At 35.3% G+C, this 19,109-nt stretch overlaps 1 protein-coding gene across 2 annotated transcripts in view; it reads right to left on the bottom strand.

The window, feature by feature from the left end:
• Positions 1 to 2,049: 2,049 nt before the first annotated feature.
• Positions 2,050 to 19,109, bottom strand: part of LOC149080035 (testis-expressed protein 9-like) — a 48,241-nt gene continuing 31,181 nt past the window's right edge. For both annotated transcript variants that reach the window (XM_089238979.1, XM_089238978.1), the window contains exons 10-11: positions 18,126 to 18,260; positions 2,050 to 9,964 (exon numbers count right to left, since the gene is read on the bottom strand). In XM_089238979.1, the coding sequence (XP_089095105.1) occupies positions 9,890 to 9,964; positions 18,126 to 18,260 (210 nt within the window). In that variant the 3' untranslated portion in view covers positions 2,050 to 9,889. The remainder of the gene's footprint in view (positions 9,965 to 18,125; positions 18,261 to 19,109) is intronic.

Genomic DNA, 19,109 nt, shown 5'->3' on the forward strand with positions numbered 1-19,109 from the left:
TTAACTGCGCGATATGTACAAGTTCTGGGGATTATCCGAGTACTGAAAAAAAGATGTCCAACTACTGGTTTGGTTTTTTTCTTTTAAAATTAGTTGTGTGGCATGAATGATAACGATGCAGTGAAATAACACACTTGATAGTCATGAATGAATGAACGCCAGGAGCTCTGCCACCGGACTTATCCCGTTGCTGAGATCTCTTCCAGCCCAGCTTCGTGGCAGAGTCTGGAACAAAGTGACTGCACCTAACAGTCTGAGTGTGTAGCTAGTGTTGTGCTTGATATTTCAGTGCTGTCATCTATACTTAAAATTGCGAGTGAAGTGTAATGAATGAATATTTGTTACGTTGTAGGCCTGTTGCTCTCTGTGGCGAGACTTTTTAACGGGGAGATCGGCTCGCATTCGCGCCTTGAAATTGGAAACCACAGAAAACCAACTTCAGCCGACCACCACTGTGGCACCGGTGGGGTTCGAATCCGGATCCCCGCGATGCGAGTCCGTCACTATGACCACTCGACCACCCCAGCGGCTACACTTGATAGTCAGTAATTTCTGTGAAAGTATTCATTATTTGGGGGGGGGGGCTCTGAGGCTCAGTATAAACCTTATTGTGTTTTCATTTTTTGCACTGTAAGTCAGTACTTCTCAAACTTTTGGGACCATGGCTCCTTTGCTCTAGTCATAGTTCTTCTGCGGCTCCCCATAGTAGTCCAGTAGATATTCTATATCCATGAAGGAACCACTTGAAATCATTAAGCCATTTAAAAAATTTTCCTGATCCGTATTATAACTGCCGCAGTAGAAATCACTAAACCTTCTAGGAATTGCCACCCATTTTCAAGAAGAGAATTTTTTTTCGATTGGCATGAGATGATAAATACTTCCCCCGCTACTCCAAAACCGGAAATAATAACCAATTAAAAAAAAACAAGGAAGAGGAAAAAAACGATCGTTTTCTCAGTTGTTATTGGTGTATACAATAATCTTATATTACCTCAAAGGGGGAAAAATATCGTCTCTCTCCACTTCTGTTGTTAGACTTCGAACAAAAACTGACTTCACCCACTTGCTGTTTATTGACTGGACGGGATGGGGAAGGAAAACATGTTATCAGGAAAAAAACTTACAATGGTATCTGTGTCATGGTTGCCGAAATAAGAGCGTTTTAAGAAACCAAGGCGTTTCGGGGTTGCTAAAATAAAGTGGAGCCACTTAGATGAGATATTTCGGGATTGCCGTTGTATGGGTTAAACCATTGAGAACAGGAACACATCAATATTGGCAGCACGTCACAATGCCTCTGAAAAAGGAGGCCCTGAGATCCGTGACGCCCACTTTGATAACCACTGCTGTAAGTGAAAAGGGGCTCGTTCCGTTCAAAATCCTGATCTGGGTGTTTGTATTGTCTTTGAGGAGGGTGGTGCTGGTATTTGCTCTTAAGCCTTCTTTGTACAAAGGCAAAAAAGTCGACGTTGTCTATCCGTATTTCCAAAATGCATTCGATCGACCACGATGTTTGAAGTGAACAGACGTACTTTTTCCGCTGAGCAACCAAGCGTTAAAAAATTTGGTATTCAACCCAAGTGGGAAACTCGGTCAGCGTGACTAGTGGTTAAATATTTTTTCTCTGAAGACGACACCCATTGGTGTCGAAATGTATTAGGATTTTTCTATTTTTGTATATTTGCCTTATTCGTTGGTGTCTTCTTAATATTAAAGCATACATAATTTTAAAAAAGCATACATAATAGCGACTCTTGAAAATCAACTTGAAAATTATTTTTCTCATAGCGATATGCATATTTTTCGGATTCCATGTCATAAGTGGCCGTTGTTCGAAGGTTAATTGTAATGTTAAGTCTAGGACGCGTTCGATTCCAATAAAACGCGGCCGTTGTTTGGAGATTATCATTGTTCGGAGGTGGTCGTTAGAGGAGGTTTTACTGTAATTGGAATAAATTTATTCTCAAACCATATTCCGTCCCTTCAAAAAAAGTAGTTAATAAATATATTCAATCTTGAAATAAAAGGAAAAAAAACTAAAAAAAATTTTAAAGGATTCATATTTATTTACTTTTGGTTTGAAAAAATGAAATTTAATGTGTTTCAACACCCACACTGTAACAGTTCAGCATCAACGCACAACTATACATATTTGTTTCAGACTCATTCAAATCAAATATGACAGAAAACCCATCCTTCAATTACAACAACTTTTCTTGAAATACATAATACCACAATAACAATATAATACATAAAGACATTTTGTGAATTCATGAGTCTCATTGAATATTTTAATGTTCATTTATCAGCCCACCATTTCTCATGCATCACAGTACCATAAAATTTTCCCTTCGGAATAAAAAATATTTTGTATTATTCACAAATTATGACACTTCGGCAAAGTATATCAAATCTAGCAGAGATCTATGAACATACAATTTTACTTTAACCATACAAAAATGGTGCTGATATAAGTTGATATATTTGGTTAACCTAAACAGACAGAATTTGGAATTGCAGTTTATAGATATGAATGCAGCTTGACAATCTTTCAAAGAATTATGGTGAAAACCTTCACAGTTTACTATAGAATGTAAAGTTATAAATTTGAGACAAAAAAAAGTTCAAGATTTTCAACAAATTTTAAATGCATAAAAACGCACATTGTTTTTCTTGACACACAGTATGTAATGAAAAATATTTGCGTAACAAATAGCATATTAGAGTAGTAAAAATAAATAATGTTTTTGCTTGAAATGACCACAGACACCAATTGGTGATTCAAATGCTGCAAAAACTTGCAGAAATTATAATTATAGCACATTTATATATTTAAAAAAAATTAGAGAGAGTTTGAACTTGCACCATAATATTCATTTTGAGGTACTATTTTGTTTGGATGTTATCGAAAGGGAGAAAAAAGATATACGAGACCCAAAAGTAACTGGAATCGCCTTACGGTAAGCGGAGCATCCTTAGTGCGCGGTTCTCTCACTTAGGGCCGTCTGAAGAGCATCGTGGGCTCCCGGGCCAGGTGATTTTTCAGAGGCCCTACCTGGCAATTCAAATTTCAAAAATTCAAATTCAAAATTCAACTACTTCTCATTTTTCTGAGGCCCCTCTTATCTTGGGGCCTCCGGGCCGTGCTCGGGTGGGCCCATGCGTTAAGACGACACTGTTCCCTCTAGGTAGAAGTAAACCACTCCTCCTAAGTGGCGTTGCTTGGAATGGCTGTGTTTGGCATCCGTGAATTTTTTTTCGTGGAAGCTGTTTAGCCTGTTTCTCGTTTTTGGTCATAGCAGACTTACTATGAATTACTGAATAGTCCACGGTATCGTCATGGAAGATCGCAGATTGAAGGTGCTTGAGATAGCTGATATCGTGGTTATTTCAACAGAATGGTTCACAATATTCTCCATGAGAAATCGCAAATGAAAAAACTTTTTGCAAGATGGGTGCTATGATTGCTCACAGTGGATCAAAAGAGAATGCAAAATATAGTTGAAAAAAAGTTTGTTGACATTGACTCATAGCTCTGAGGACTCGGCGTCGATTTCGGACTGCAGATGAAACATGGATTAATCACTATATACCAGAGTCAAAACAACGGTCAAAGCAGAGGATGGAGCGTAGTGAAACGGCACGAAACAAAGCAAAGGCTGTTTTGACTGCTAGAAAAGTTGTGGCCACAATTTTAAAGAATTTCCAAGGCAATGCCAGTATAGACTACTTCCAGAAAGGTTAGACAATAATAGGAAAACATTATGCCATACTTCTGAGAAATTTGAAAGAGCAGCTGCAGGTGGAACGGCCAAGATTGATGCAAAAAAAAAAAAGAGAAAGATCCATTTCATCAAGTCAATGCTTCATTTCACAGATCCACCATTGCAATGGCCAAATTGTGGTAATTAGTTTTGTACCAATCTCTCATCCACTGAATTCTACAGATTTGGCCCCATGTGACTTTTTCGTGTTTCTAAATTTGAAATGAAACAAAAAAAAGACTTCCGTGGCCATCGTGTAAATTAGAATTAAGCTTAAAAGTTTTTGGGTTTATTGGTTGACGTGAAGTACGGCTTTTGTCTTTCGATGTTTCGTTCGCGCGAGAACATTTTCAAGAAATCATTACGTAACGGTGGGCAAAAGGCTACTACTTGCGGCTGGTTACGTAATGATTTCTTGAAAATGTTCGCCACTCGTGCGAACGAGAAACGTCGAAAGACAAAAACTTTACTTCACGTCGGCCAAAAAACCCGAAAACTTTTAAGCTTAATTCTAATCTAAATTTGAAAGATTGGTTTGGTGGAAAACTTTTTTTTTATCAAATGAAAAAGCCATCGCAGCTATAAATGACTACTTTGAGGGGTTAGATAAAATGTAATTTTTTGACGGGATAAAGAAATTTGAAAATCATCGGAGAAAGTGTGTGGAGCTCTTGAAGGAGACAATGGTGAAAAATAGAATATTTAATAAAATAGAATATTTAATAAAATAGAATATTTAATAAAATAGAATATTTAATAAAATAGAATATTTAATAAAATAGAATATTAATAATAAAATAGAAATTGCCCAAAAAAACCTTTTAAACATCCTTTTTTTGCCTTACTTAGTAAAACGACCCTTGTATTTTAGCAAATTAACTTGATAACCTGGATAAGACTGAGCTGAGGGGGATGTGATGCAATGTTATGTAACATGCAATATTTTACATTTTGCATAGTGTTTTGCCTAATAGTACTGACTTTATTATAGCTTTGTTTTCAGTATATTTTAGAGATTCATCTCATTGCTTTGGGTGTTAAAAAAAAACAGCAACAAAACCTATTTTTCTCTTTCAAAACATGCCAAGATGTGAGTTATGCACATATTGATTTAAATTTTCTATGAGCAGAGGCTGATTTTAAAACTACTGCTTCTGGATTGTAACCAAGTATACCTATCCAATTTTGCTGCATTTGGATCATTTGTTTACGTCACATATGGTCTTAAAAAAGGATTAATTGAGTCAATATAGCTATGTGGCAACAAATGATGAAAATCTTGAAAAAAAAAAAACTTTTACGATAGAAGTATCTCTCAAAATTTCTCTCGATGAGCTTTACATCACTTAAGGATAAAAATATTCCTCTCTTCATGATACAATAATAGTATTTTAAAGATGTACAAGACTGTACAAGAATTAAATGCATGACTCAAAACATTATAAGAACAATCAACTGAAAAAAAATTCATCTCGCATTTATTGTAACACATTTTACGGAAATTCTGTCATTTATGATGTTGTATATATTCATGATGTGTACATATGTTTACAACATGGGATTTGATATTTCATTATTATACTTCATACCAGTGATATGGACAATACAGACTCCGTGAACAATTTCGTTTCCAGTCTGAAATGCACCGAAAATAACTATAAGTAGGAAAATTAGAGCAAAAAATGTTGTTCTTCAATGCTTCAAATATCATTACCATGTACTTAGTACTTTCTAAAAACCCTCCACCACATATACAGTTATAAATATAGTTTTGTAATACACAAAAACATAGCACCAAGCTGTGTATATGTATATATACATACATATGTACTAGTATATTTATATACTGTATGTATACATATAACTGCTTTCCAAATTCTGGAAAATATTTTCTTCTATGTGCATTACTATTTTTAGAACAGGTATACAAATACATGAAAAATTTCTTTCAAGGCAGTGATGAGAAAGGACCTCTCTATGATTAGAGGTTCTTGCTAAAATGCAAGTAGAAAAATAAACTCAGTTATGCACTGGTAAAAAATAAACTGCCATAAAATGGCTTTTAAAAAGAATATCACAAACTTCATAATTGACATGGGAACCTTTACGCAAAACATAACTTGTATAGCATACAAAATACATCCAAAAAAATTATTAATAACAGCAATGAACGATGATGTACTTGAGAAAAAAAAAAGTAAAACAGACCACGTGAAAGCTTTTAGTTTCTTGTCATGAAAACCATGACTTTATTCTTATTGATGCCATCAATTTTCCAAATTAAAAAAAAAGCTTTTCAATAACTGTTGTTTTAAGTTAATTATAATGTATAAAATATTAACATTCAACAATAAGAAGAAAAATGTTTAGCAAGTGTTTGTAAAAGAAAGCAAAGTTGAAATTTAATAAACACGCACATATACATAACCATTCGGAAAATCCCTAAAAACTACCGACTCTGTTTCAAAATGAAAAATTTCAGAATATGGAAAAAGATTATTTAAAAATTCCACTCATTTGTTCTTAGCTGTATAACCATATGCTATATAACACGAGTTTATTGTAAGCAAAAGTTTCTTGATACCTGGCAGTCACATTGCTAGCATGCCAACCTTCAGCTGTGGCATGAATGCATTTGTCTATTGATTAGATATCAGCAGTAAACAATTTATCCTGACATTATTAACTCATCTGATCAAAATGACTATGAAGCAACAACTGTGAAAAAAATAATCGGTATAAATTCTCTCTATGTAATTAGAATCTATATAAATTACTCTTAATGGAGTAATTTATCATGTTCTTAATCATGTTCTTTTATCATGTTCATTCATATTATTTTTTCATGAATTAAATACACATACCTGCACGTAAGAATAGTACTAATAAGAAAATAAGATACTTTAAGAATAAGTACTAATAAGAAAAGTTTTTTTTCGCAAAAAATGGTTAAAAACCAAGTAAAATGCAAAAAACTAAGAAGTTTCATCAGTAACACGATAAGAGATTCACATACAGTCACATAATAAGAGATTCACATAGGCTATTTTTTGTTGGAAATGAAAATAGAAGGCAAGGCACAGGTGGTATATTGGAAATATCACCTATAAGAATATAATAGTAATTTAATAAATTGACTTGCATATTTAGAAAGTCTTATACAATGGTACCTCAACTTACGAGAAAAATTCATTCGTGACAATTTCTTGCATCTTGAAAAACTTGTATCTCAAAGCAAATATTCCGATATATAAACAGTAGAAGTGTTACTACAGGTTGACATTTTCGAAAATTTTGCAACCTCTGAACCCGACGAATGCCGGATTTTCGATGATTATATATGCTGTATATATTTGACAGAAAATGACTAATTCTAGAGTCCTTCGAAGGAAGAAAATCAAACACCAAATGAAAGCAAATGAAATGTGTTAATGTTCACCCTAAATAAAACAGTTCTACAGAATTTTCATCATTACCCTGTAATAGTGTACAGTTACCTCGAAAGACTGTCCGTTCAGGAACTCAAATGTTCATCACTAACTAATTTTGCAAATTAATCCACAAATGCACTAGTTGCCTCTTTGCCGAACGTATTTTCCCACACATCTCACGAAACTCTAAGCCATATGATACTGAAATGATACAATAGCCTAAGCTACTTGAAATGATACAATCTACTTTCTCAATATTCACACTTAAGTTGCAATTCCAGCTCTTATGAACCGCTTTGGCTTATGCTTTTAATAAATCACCAGTAATTTCCACACCTTCACTTACACCAGGGGTTTTTAACCTTTGTGTTCCATGGACCCTTTATGCTAATAAGACTAAAACCAGGGAAAATATTATTCTGCCAAGTATTATTCTGCAAAGGGCCGATAATATTTAGCACATAATATTGATCGTTTTCTCCTCCAAGGACTTCCTGAATCCTCTCTAAGTAGTCTGTAGATCCTTGGTTGAAAACCATCAACTTACATGAAGATTAAACCAGGTTATGAGAACAGTTCCGAACTTTTAAAAGGCGCTCCGAAATACATGCCGGAAATTCAAAAGAAAATGGTTATCGGTGGCTGGATTTTCGAACGGCAACCTGTAATTCACAATTTACTTTTAAATGTTGAAACTCATATGAAAAATTAATCAGTATTGCATTATACAATTCATTCTATGCAGAATAAAAGTAGAATTGTTTGCAAGATGAATATAATACACAGTAAAAACCTACACTGCTGTCAACTTTCACATGTTCAAAGCACCTGTTAAATGACAACTCTTCCTCATACATTTCATAATCTTAAGTGATTATTTGTTTCCACATCGAAGCATTTCTATCAAATATTTTTCGCTCATAACTTGATTTAGTTTGCAATTCAAGACGTTAGTCTAGGTACCACTGTATTAGAATAAGTTTCCCTAGGTATATACAAGCTCGTCATTCATCCAAATTTCAAGTACTTTCGACTGCATGTGATAGTACCAATTTGTGTACATTGGGCTAGACTCTGTCACAAAACTTCAAGAAAAACATCATTATGGTTCTATAACTGCATAAAAATTATCACCTGATGTTTAATAAACTGACTATGATTTACAGATTATATCTTGTAAGAGACCATAGCTATTAAACACATTTAAAAACTTTTATGAGACTTTAGATAGGGATAAAAATTTTCGGTTCTCCATCAAAGGACATCTTTCATGAAAGAAATCATACTTATAATCGAAAATGTAAGAAATGAAAGGAAACAATAACTGAAACAAATTTAAATTAATCGTCCTGTGACATAAATGATTTTTCAAATGTTTCAACTGGCTAAAAAATAATGAAAAAAACGAGTTTAAATTAATTTGTGTACACGTGAGTTTGGTATTCGCTTCCAGCAACAATATAATTATGTAAAAGCTACTATATTAAAACCACAACTTTCAATGAACTTTAATTTATTGGAATTATGTATTAAAAAAAATTCCAAGCTGAAAACTCACTTTTTTTTAACAGAAATTTTAATGTTCATTTTGACCATTACAGTAGTTTGATATCTACTACTCATCAAAGCCGCCCTCACCAAATGCAAGGCTTCGTTCAAAAACAATAGCAGGGCCCCTCTGCTAAGATGAATAATTTTCACCGAGTGAATGGAGGGGGTGGTAAGATTCCTCTCTTATTTTTTAGATTTTAGTAAACATTTTCACACAATTAATTAAGTGCAGCACCTTAATTTTTTTGCTGAAAAAAATCATATTAAAATTGTTTCAATTTCCCTTACAATGAGGGTGTAGCCTCTATAAAATGCAGGGCCCAATGATTTTTCACCTATCATACACCCCTAAGGGCAGCTCTGCTATCTATGAATCGAATTTTTTCAGTGAGAAGGTTAAACTTTTTCAACAACTTTATCCCCAAGATTAAAATAAATCATATTAAGTAAAAAAATAATAACTATTGTGACCAATTTTGTTCCACCATGTCAACAGTTCCACTCTAATAAATGCAATACTCTAGAAACAGGACACGGTAGAACTTTGTATTTAAAACGATAAGAGAATACATAAAAACTTGAAGCAAGTAACAGACAAAATAATAACAGGTGAAGCAAAGATGTTACATTATCAATCATCCAGTGCAGGTACATTCATAATAATTCATGAGCACATTAAAAATAACTGCCACAAAACGAGGTAAAACTTAATGTACAGGTTACCAAAATTTAAATGTTGATAAATTACTGGATATATAAGTTCATATTCATGATAAAAGAATATTTATACTACCCTGCTGTAACCAGAATCGATTACTGTGTATAAATAATTCACGTAATTCTGGTGCAACGAAAATATACACTTGATGGAAAAAAAAAAATGAATAAATAAAAAATTAGGTTTATGAATTTGTCATTTTCCATTGGAAATTTGAAAACATAAGTTATGTGTTATATACAAAGATGCATTTTTTTAAATAAATTAAAGACCAAAACAATGACATATATGAGTTTAAAATGTTTTGGTATTTTTTTAAACATGGTTCATGAGTTTAAAAGTTTTCTAAAAAACAGATTTCAATGTGATGCTTAGTTTTGAAACACAACTGGAATTCGAATGCTTCACAGATACGTGATGGTTCATGAGCCCCAATCAAGAGCTCTCATAAATTCTTCTTCGGTAAACTGAAGAGCTTTTGCTGCCTCTAGGTGCATCTGTTGAAGAAATAAAAGCGATTAATCACATTGTGTTGTATTTAACGATATGCTATAAAAACGTTTGTAAATAAAATGAGCACAGTCTTTGTTAAAATAATTCAAGAAAAAGCATTGAGAGACTCTACAAAGTAGAAACATGTACAGTAGCGCTCAAAAGTCTTTTGACAAATGTAATAATGTTTGTAGTGCTAACTCATTTACATGTACTGCACTTACCTTGACATATGTGAAGCAAAAGGAAGACATTTATTGACAGCTGCAGCTGGAATTTGTTTGATTGGCGTTGGTGAGCTTTTACTGTATAATTTTTTTTTTTTTTTTTTATTTTACACAAAAATTGCCACGTTTTTAAGACAAATAAATCACACTGGTCGAATGGTCGACGCGTTTCGGCTCTTCAATGGAGAGCCGTCATCAGGACCTCGTGGTCAGAACTCACACGAATGAAGAGTGATGTTTACGTCTGGTCGTCCGAAGAGTTCGCCTTTGTATTTGCTGCGTCCGAGTGGTCTTTGGATGCGAATTGGGGAGCCATCTGTTGTAAAGTGTTGAAAGTTTTTTCACGACTGAGGTTAATAAAGCCTGTCCAAGCTGACGAAATAGGTGGTGTGTTTCTTCCATCATTAACGAGGAAATTCTGGCATGTTCTGATGAAGTATCCCTCGAGAAAATTCAATTCCGAATTGTGTGTTGCTTTTTTAAAAACAAATGCTTTGTCAAAATCAAAATGATGTGAATGTTGCCAGCAGTGTTGGGCAATAGCCGAATTATCCGTCCGTCCCTTCTCAACATGCTTTCGGTGTTCGAGAACTCGAATATTTAGATTTCTTCTAGTTTGGCCAAACTTTTGCTTTGTTTGTTGTGTCAAAAGACTTTATAACCAACAAAAAAATAATTTTTTTTTCTAAATTTAAAAAGTTTAGATACGTAATTTGCCAAAAATACCGAAATTTGTAATGAGACTCAGTGTTTATGTTTCATAGTATAGATTTGATTAAAAAATTCAAATATAAATGTTGCAGACACATTTATGGGTGTCAAAAGACTATTGAGCACTACTGTAAATTAAAATTTTCTTAAAAAAATTAAAAATTTTTGCATTTATACATCGTTTTTCTCATGTCAGCAGCATGAATGAACAAATTTTCGCATTTTCGGTTTATCAGCTGGTCGGATTCTTCATTTTGTTATCCAAGTTTTGCCAGAAACGCGAATGTTTAACCCATATTGAAACACATGTTGCAAAGCATTTTAGAAAAATGAGTAATATAGGTAGAGATATTCAAACGTCATTTCGCATGTTTTAAAAATTTGCACATTCATGCTTCCGGCATAGGGGGACGATATTTAAAGATACAGTGAAACCTCGGAATAACGATACTCTGCGAACCAAGAAAAATATTGTTGTACAGGGATAATCGTTATAACGACAGACACCATCGTAATCACGTGCCACACATTTATGTTGTTGTTGACATTTTTTCCAAATCTGCGTTGTTAGTACCATCAGAAAATGCCCTTAAGTATTTATTCGCCGTGAAAAACTGTAACTGATTAGTTGATTAAAAATGTAATTTTAGATGCATTGCCCCTGTAAATTAGTTTATTGCAGCGGTTCTCAACCGGTGCTCCGCGGAGCCCTTGGAGCTCCTTGTGCATTCTCCAGGGGCTCCGCGATCACTCTAGGAAAATTTAAAAAAAATATTAAAATTAAAAAAAATAATTATAAATATTTTTAAATAGTAAAAATAAATCAGTAACCTTAATGAATAATTAAAAATGGGCCTACGGGGCTCCGCCATAGAATTTTGTTGCTAAAAAGAAACATCAGTACTTTGGGTGATCATGTGATGCAAAACATCGATGTTATTAGACGCCTTCAGATGAACGTAAACAAGTGTCAAAATTAAAATTGGATTCAAAAGGATTTCGAGCGAAATACAAAAGAAATATCGTTGTAGCGGTTTTCAAAATCACTTAAAAATATCATTATAGAGGGATTATCATATATAGAATATATTGTATCGAGAGGAGTTTAACATTAGACATAGGCTATATCTAACATTAGATAGGCAATCCCAAACAACATTTGATAAAATATCGTTGTACAGGAATTTATCGCTATATCGAGCATCGTTGTAGAGAAGTTTCACTGCATATATAAGAGAGAATATCACATTCACTTATTGAAGTACTGTTTTAAACTGCTCAAAAACACAAAGTGATACTTCGATATGACGATACTTTGTGGACCAAGAAAAAAAATAGTTATATATATATACTGTTTTACACTCGTTATAATGACCCCCGCTATAGCGACCAAATTCGTTTACAACGAACGGTAGGAAAACTCCCAAATGTTTTCATGTGTAACGACTGACATATGTTTCCCTTCCGATATAATGACCTTCAAATGTAACGTCCGTTTTCCGTGGAACGATATGAGGGGTCGTTATAACGAGCACAGTTTCTTCTTTCGTGATACGTATATGCTTTTATACTGGGTTGCTTTATTTTGACTATATTTGGCATTACGAAAGACGTGAGGAGATATCTATTTCAGGAAAGGAAAATTCATCTCTGCCCTCACGGGGACTCGAACCCCGGTCTCTCTAACTAAGTACTAAGACGAGTACTCTACCAACTAAGCTATGAAGACTGATATATTTTCCTTTATCATAGAATTTCATGAATTTTCCTTTCCTGAAACATCGATATACCGGTTTCCTGTATCTGTCCTTATACAATACAATACAAATACAACGCCACAACAGGCAAAATGCCCAACGAGGTGGCTGATAAAAAGATGCCCATAAAAATATGGTTGTCATATGTTTCAAAAATACAGCAACCCAATTAAAAATGCAATTAACACAAATTAACAAACAATATATACACATGATAAAATATTATACAATGCCCATAAAGAATACTTATGGTTGTCTTATTCTAAGAATGGATAGCTTCTCGATTTACCCCAACATGTTTATCGTATTTCTTTTTAAACGTGTCAATTGTGTTACAATTTACTACCTCCGGGGGTAAGCTATTCCATTTATTAACAACCCTATTTGAGAAAAATTCCCTGCGACACCATAACCTTGCATTGTCCCTCACCAATCGATACTGGTGTCCCCTTGTAAAAGCAGTCGATTGGCGGTGTACTAAAAGTTCATGGTCCATCCTATCCATCCCATTGAAAATTTTGAACACTTCGATCATATCTCCTCGACACCTGCGTTCATCCAATGTAAACATATTCAAAAAATGAAGTCTTTCTTCATAACTCAAGCCCTGTGTGCCAATAAGGACACGCGTAGCTCTTCTCTGCACCCCTTCAACCAAGTCTATGTCCCTCTGTAGGTATGGTCTCCAAAACCTTACAGCATACTCCAGTCCAGGACGAACTAAGCCTCGAAAAAGCGGAAGAATGACTTTAGGAGAACGCGAAGAGACCTTTTTGAAAATGAGACCAAGCATTCTATTCGCTTTTTTGACAACCGCTGAACAATGTTCAGAAAACTTAAGTCGCTCGTCAATGAGAATTCCCAAATCGGTGACTCTAGTTGCATCCGGGATAGTGACACCATTCAACTCGTAAGAGAACCGTGGGTTGTTCGAACCAAAATGAGCGACCATGCACTTATCTACGCTAAACGTCATGCTCCATTCATTTGCCCATGCTGCAATCTTGTTTAAGTTGGTCTGGAGCAACTCCCTATCGCTTTCATTTCCGATTACCCCCATTAGCTTCACATCATCTGCGAATTTGCTAGTAATTCCATCGATACCCTGATCGAGTTTGTCGATAAAAAGTGAAAAAAGTATGGGGCCAAGGACACTTCCCTGAGGAACTCCACTTGTGACGTCTGTCCAACCAGAGAATTCCCCGTTCACCATAACTCGTTGCGACCTATCTCTTAACCACGATTCTATCCAATTCAGCAAGTTGCCCCCTATTCCAATCTCGTGTAAACGCTTCAAGAGTTTGCCATGTTGGACCCGATCGAATGCCTTCTGGAAATCAAGGTAAACAACGTCGACATTTTTGCTCTTACCCAAAGCCTTAGTCACGTAATCATAGAAGCAAAGGAGGTTAGTTACACATGACTTCCCCTTCCTGAACCCATGCTGATTATCCGACAATACATTATTCTCGTCTATCCACTTCACAAACTGCCTTTTGATGATAATTTCCAAAATTTTCGAGAGGGAGCTCGTCAAACTCACTGGACGATAATTAGACACCACTTCTCTACTACCCTTCTTAAATATCGGAACAACGTTAGCCAGTTTCCAATCTCTCGGGACGATACCCTCAGCAACACTACTCCTGTATATCTGTGCGACTGGCCCCAACAATTCATTAGCACCTTCCCTGAGAACTCTGGGATAGATATCATCTGGTCCTGGTGCTTTGCTTGCACATACATTTCTTAGAAGATTTAGGACCTCCACGTCTTCCACTTGAATATCGTTGAGCGTTTTATTACCCCATGCAACACCCGTATATCGAATATCATTATCTCCATTAAAAACCGACGCGAAAAAGTCATTGAAAGCACTACACATGCCTACATTGCTCTCTACTTTTGAGCCTCCTATCGAGAGGGGGCCAACTGTCCCCTTACATCCATTATTGACGTATCGAAAAAATGATTTTGGGTCAGAGCCAATGTTATCTGCCAACCTAGATTCAACTTGCTTTTTACTATCCCTTATCGCTTTCTTCAACAGTCTTCTTTTATCAGTAAACAATGATAGGTCACCTCGTCCACTTTTATACTCTCTGAATGCTCTTTTCTTTTCAAGATAAAGGTTCCGCACGCTATCCGTGAACCATAGAGGGTGTGATGTACAAACACGCTTTTTTCGAACAAAGGGTATGACGTCGTGCAAAACAGAGGACAGCTTCGTACTAAATTCTTCCCATTGACTTACCACCCCTACTGATTCCAACCGGTCTTTGAAAACTTCCGCTAACCTTCTTCGCAAAACATCAAAGTTAGTTCTCCGAAAACAAGGAACCAGTCTTTTGTTATCAACCTTACCCGAGGAAAAGTTACAGTGAAATCTGACGATACGATGATCACTGGAATAAAACTCTTCCCCCACCGAAACATGTTCAACTAGATCCTCAGAACTAGTAAGAACTAAATCCAAAATAGCAGTACCCCTAGTGGCTTCTGATACATGCTGATACAAAAAATTTTCGAGCACCAACTTAAGAAAGTCTCTTTCATACTGATTTCCAGATGAAAGGTTCTCCCAATCAATACCCGGGTAATTGAAATCCCCTAGTATGAGAACCCTCTTTCGCTTACACATGTAGGAAATTTCATCATGCATTTTGGCGATATAGTTTTGATCCCTATTCGGTGGATTGTAACAAACCCCAACAATAAGCTTATGACGTCTTTTGTTCTCAAGTTCAACCCATATGGTTTCAATATCACTTCTCTGCACGTTACACTCTCTAGCCTTCAAACATGATTTCACGTATATCAACACTCCACCCCCTTTCCTATCAGATCTATTTCTCAAAAAAGTATCGTATCCGGAGATGTGTAAGAAAGATTCATCCCCATCGTTTGCCCAAGATTCTGTAATGGCTATAAGATCCAAGTCCTCCACAACTATCATAGTTTCTAAAAAATCTTTCTTATTACCCAAGCTCCTGGCATTTATTAACACACATTTTAATTTGCCCGGTGGTTTGTTGTCAATCGAGAAGCCATCCAAGTCAGAGGTGGGTAATTCCCCGTCAGTACTGTTGTGATTATCATTAACTAACCCGCATTCCCGACTACGTGGTCTGGGAGTAAAAAACCTGACCTAAGACTATCGTAAACCTCCCAGACCCCTCTCTTATTTAGATGGATCCCATCCGAACGAAGCCACCTATCGGTAAATGCGGGAAGCTCCAAGAACGTGACCCCAAGTGAGGAGCAAATGTCCTTCAGGCCTATATTGAATTGGTGGATCCTACTCCTATATCCCCTACTACCCCTTGGCAGCACTGGAATCACTGCCACATCTGAACCCCCCTCCCTAGCGGATAATAGTAAATCCCGGTATTCTGACAGAGACTCACTAATATTCGCTCCTACCTGATTTGTTCCCACCCACAGAATCACCCGCAAGGGCAACTTTCGGCGATGAAAAACGTCTCGAACGTTGCCAATCTTCCCCCCAGGAAGACAACAGCGCTCGAAACCCCGAAAATCCCTACACACTCGGTTCCCAAGTTCCCTAACCATAGAATCGCCGATGATTAAACCCCTATCACTATCCCCCTCTACCTCATCCACGACCACCCATTCGCCCTCTAAAATGTCGTTGTTCGTGGAGATTGCTTCTTCATCAACAGGTGGCTCGACGACCAGAGGGTCCGTTATAACCGGGCCCTCTAGCACCCTAACTTTTTCCCGTAAAGCTTCGACCTCGAGTTCCAGCCTTTTTCTATCCAAGCACCCTTTACAATTGAAACTATCAGCTACTATACCCCTAGACCAGGGAAACCTCCCGTCGCAAGCTCTACACAACACTAGTCGAGGTCGAGGCATACTAACACTATTTATATTTTACATCCTATTTACTATTCCTATATACTATTTATATTTTATATTGTTATATTTGACATCCATACATTTATGGGAATCTTTTTCTGCCACCTCGTTGAGCATTTGCCTATTGTGACCTTTGTGTTTGTATTTGAATATCACATTCATCTACTGAAGTACTACTTTAAATTGCTCAATTTAACCATTTCAAATCATTATAATAATTAAATCTTAATTCTATGAAGCATAAATTTACAAACAAATGTATAAATTTTAATGAAACGAATTCAAAATGATGCTGGTGATACAAGAAGATCTCTGTTGCTAGAATGAGGAAAGAATATTGAAATTCCCTCTTTTTAAAAAGTGAGTTATTTGTCTGCAGAAAGAAGTTATGATTTTTATTTTATTTTATAGAAATATCCAGTGATTCCTTGCGTTGAACAAATTGCTTTTGAGTCAAATGCCTCAAAAAAATTTAAGGCCATACAGGGTGTCATATAAGTGCTGACGCGTCCTTTATCTCATCAACTGTCAGTCGCAGAAGTTTGATTCCAATTTAAAAAATTATTAAAGACATTCAAAAATTACCCCTGTACAGTTTAAAGAGTGAGAATACAGTGTGTTACAAAATAAAAAAATACAAATTTTTATGCGGTCCCCTTGTCCTCTAACTTCCAATTAGAAAGTTGTTGCCCTGTCTTTTCTGAGCCCAAAAAAAACCATGTTTTTAACTGGGATATTCACCGAGATATTTTAATTGAAAAACCATTTATGCTGTCCTTCCCATCTTTTCTGCTTTCTGAATTTGAATATCAAAGCGAATATTGCAGTTAAAAACATGGGATCTCTTTTGTTAGACTCGGAAAAGACAGAACAACACCTGTCTAATTGGAAATTAGAAGTCGGGGACTATATAAAAATTTAGATTTTTTTTATTTTGTGACACACTGTATTTTCACTCTCAAAACTGGTACTGGGTAATTTTTGAACACATTTTGAGCATTTTTCAAATTATAGCCATACCTATACGATAAGAGGTTGATGAAATAAACGACGAATTAGCACTTACAGAACACCCTGTATAACTGGATATACAGGGATTTTTGATCAATTTTCATCAATGTATTTCAGGATGATATTGATCCTTATCTTTAACGACAACTAGAAAGAATATTTTGTTTGAAATGTTCAGTTTAGTTCAAAATGAAAATTGGAAAATATTTCAAACTATAATACGATTAAATAATCGACGTTTGGGTTTACCCAAAATTCCAAAACGAACACGGCTATACGCGTTTCAGAACTATATGAAGTTCCTTCATCAGTAGCAGAAACAAAGAATAAAAAATAAAATATTGAAAAAACTCCTTATAGCGGGAGTTACTCTTGTCTACAACAGCGAATTTTTTTCAATATTTTCTTTTTTATTCTTTGTTTCTGCTACTGATGAAGGAACTTCATATAGTTCTGAAACGCGTATAGCCGTGTTCGTTTTGGAATTTTGGGTAAACCCAAACGTCGATTATTTAATCGTATTATCAAACCCAAAAGGTAATCCATTTCTATTTCAAACTATATTTCCTGAAACATACCTTTTGCCTTTTCAAATTATCAATCAGTTTCATTTGCTTTTTGAAAGCTGTCAGTAGTTCGGTTCGTTGTTTTTCTAATCGACGATTGTCGGCAGATAGTTCTTCGATTCTCCGTTTGTCATTCTCACTGGCTTCCTTGTATAAATTGAAGAAAAGTTACAAAAATTTATTTCTGCACTCTCTCAAATACTGGAAATATAAAATGAAGTTCCATGAAAGCGACAAGTTAGTTTTTATGAAAACCATAAGCAAATATGTCTATACTGAAAAAAGAACATTCAATCAAACATATATACAGCTGTTCGGAGAAAATGCAACAGTAGAAGGGAATCTCATAGCAATGTCAGAAAAGAGTTGATAAGTTCGATCTAGAATTTTTAAATTCAGACAATTGAATTTGTTTCTTCTATGGTTTACAATGAAAATTAGTTTTTATACTGAGAAAAAAGTAGGTATTAATAGATTTAACCTATTAATATATGCATGCAGTGATTAAATCTATGAGCAAAAAGTTTAACAGACGCAGATTTGACTTCGAAATTTCCTCGGTTTTCGAAAGTTTTTTTTTCCATTTTCCATCTTTTAGAGCAGCGGTTCCCAAAGTGTGCTCTGTGCAAGACAACTTTTATGTATTCATGTTGTATAAGAAACTCTCTAACACTGGGGGTTTGACTTTTTAACCTAAAAAGTTTGGGAACCACTGTTGGATGTATTAATTGTTTTATTTTGAACTATTTGAGTGATCTGATATACAATACACAGAAGAATTTTCATTTGTTTAAATATGTTTAAATGAACAAATTTGTATTTTAAAAAACAGCTGTCATAAAATAACTTCACCGATGTACGAGCCTCTAGTGTCTACAAAAATCAATGAATGCGAATGAAATTCGGAATATAGGTGTTTCAGAGTATGGCTTGAGAATGAAAAGAGAAAGGAAAACCAAGCTGTTGCTGTTATGGTTGCAGCCGCAAGATTTCGAG

This window comes from Pholcus phalangioides, unplaced genomic scaffold (assembly GCF_987345545.1).
Source record: "Pholcus phalangioides strain wild (caught in Gottingen) unplaced genomic scaffold, Ppha-v1.0 ptg000011l_1, whole genome shotgun sequence".
NCBI lineage: Eukaryota > Metazoa > Arthropoda > Arachnida > Araneae > Pholcidae > Pholcus > Pholcus phalangioides.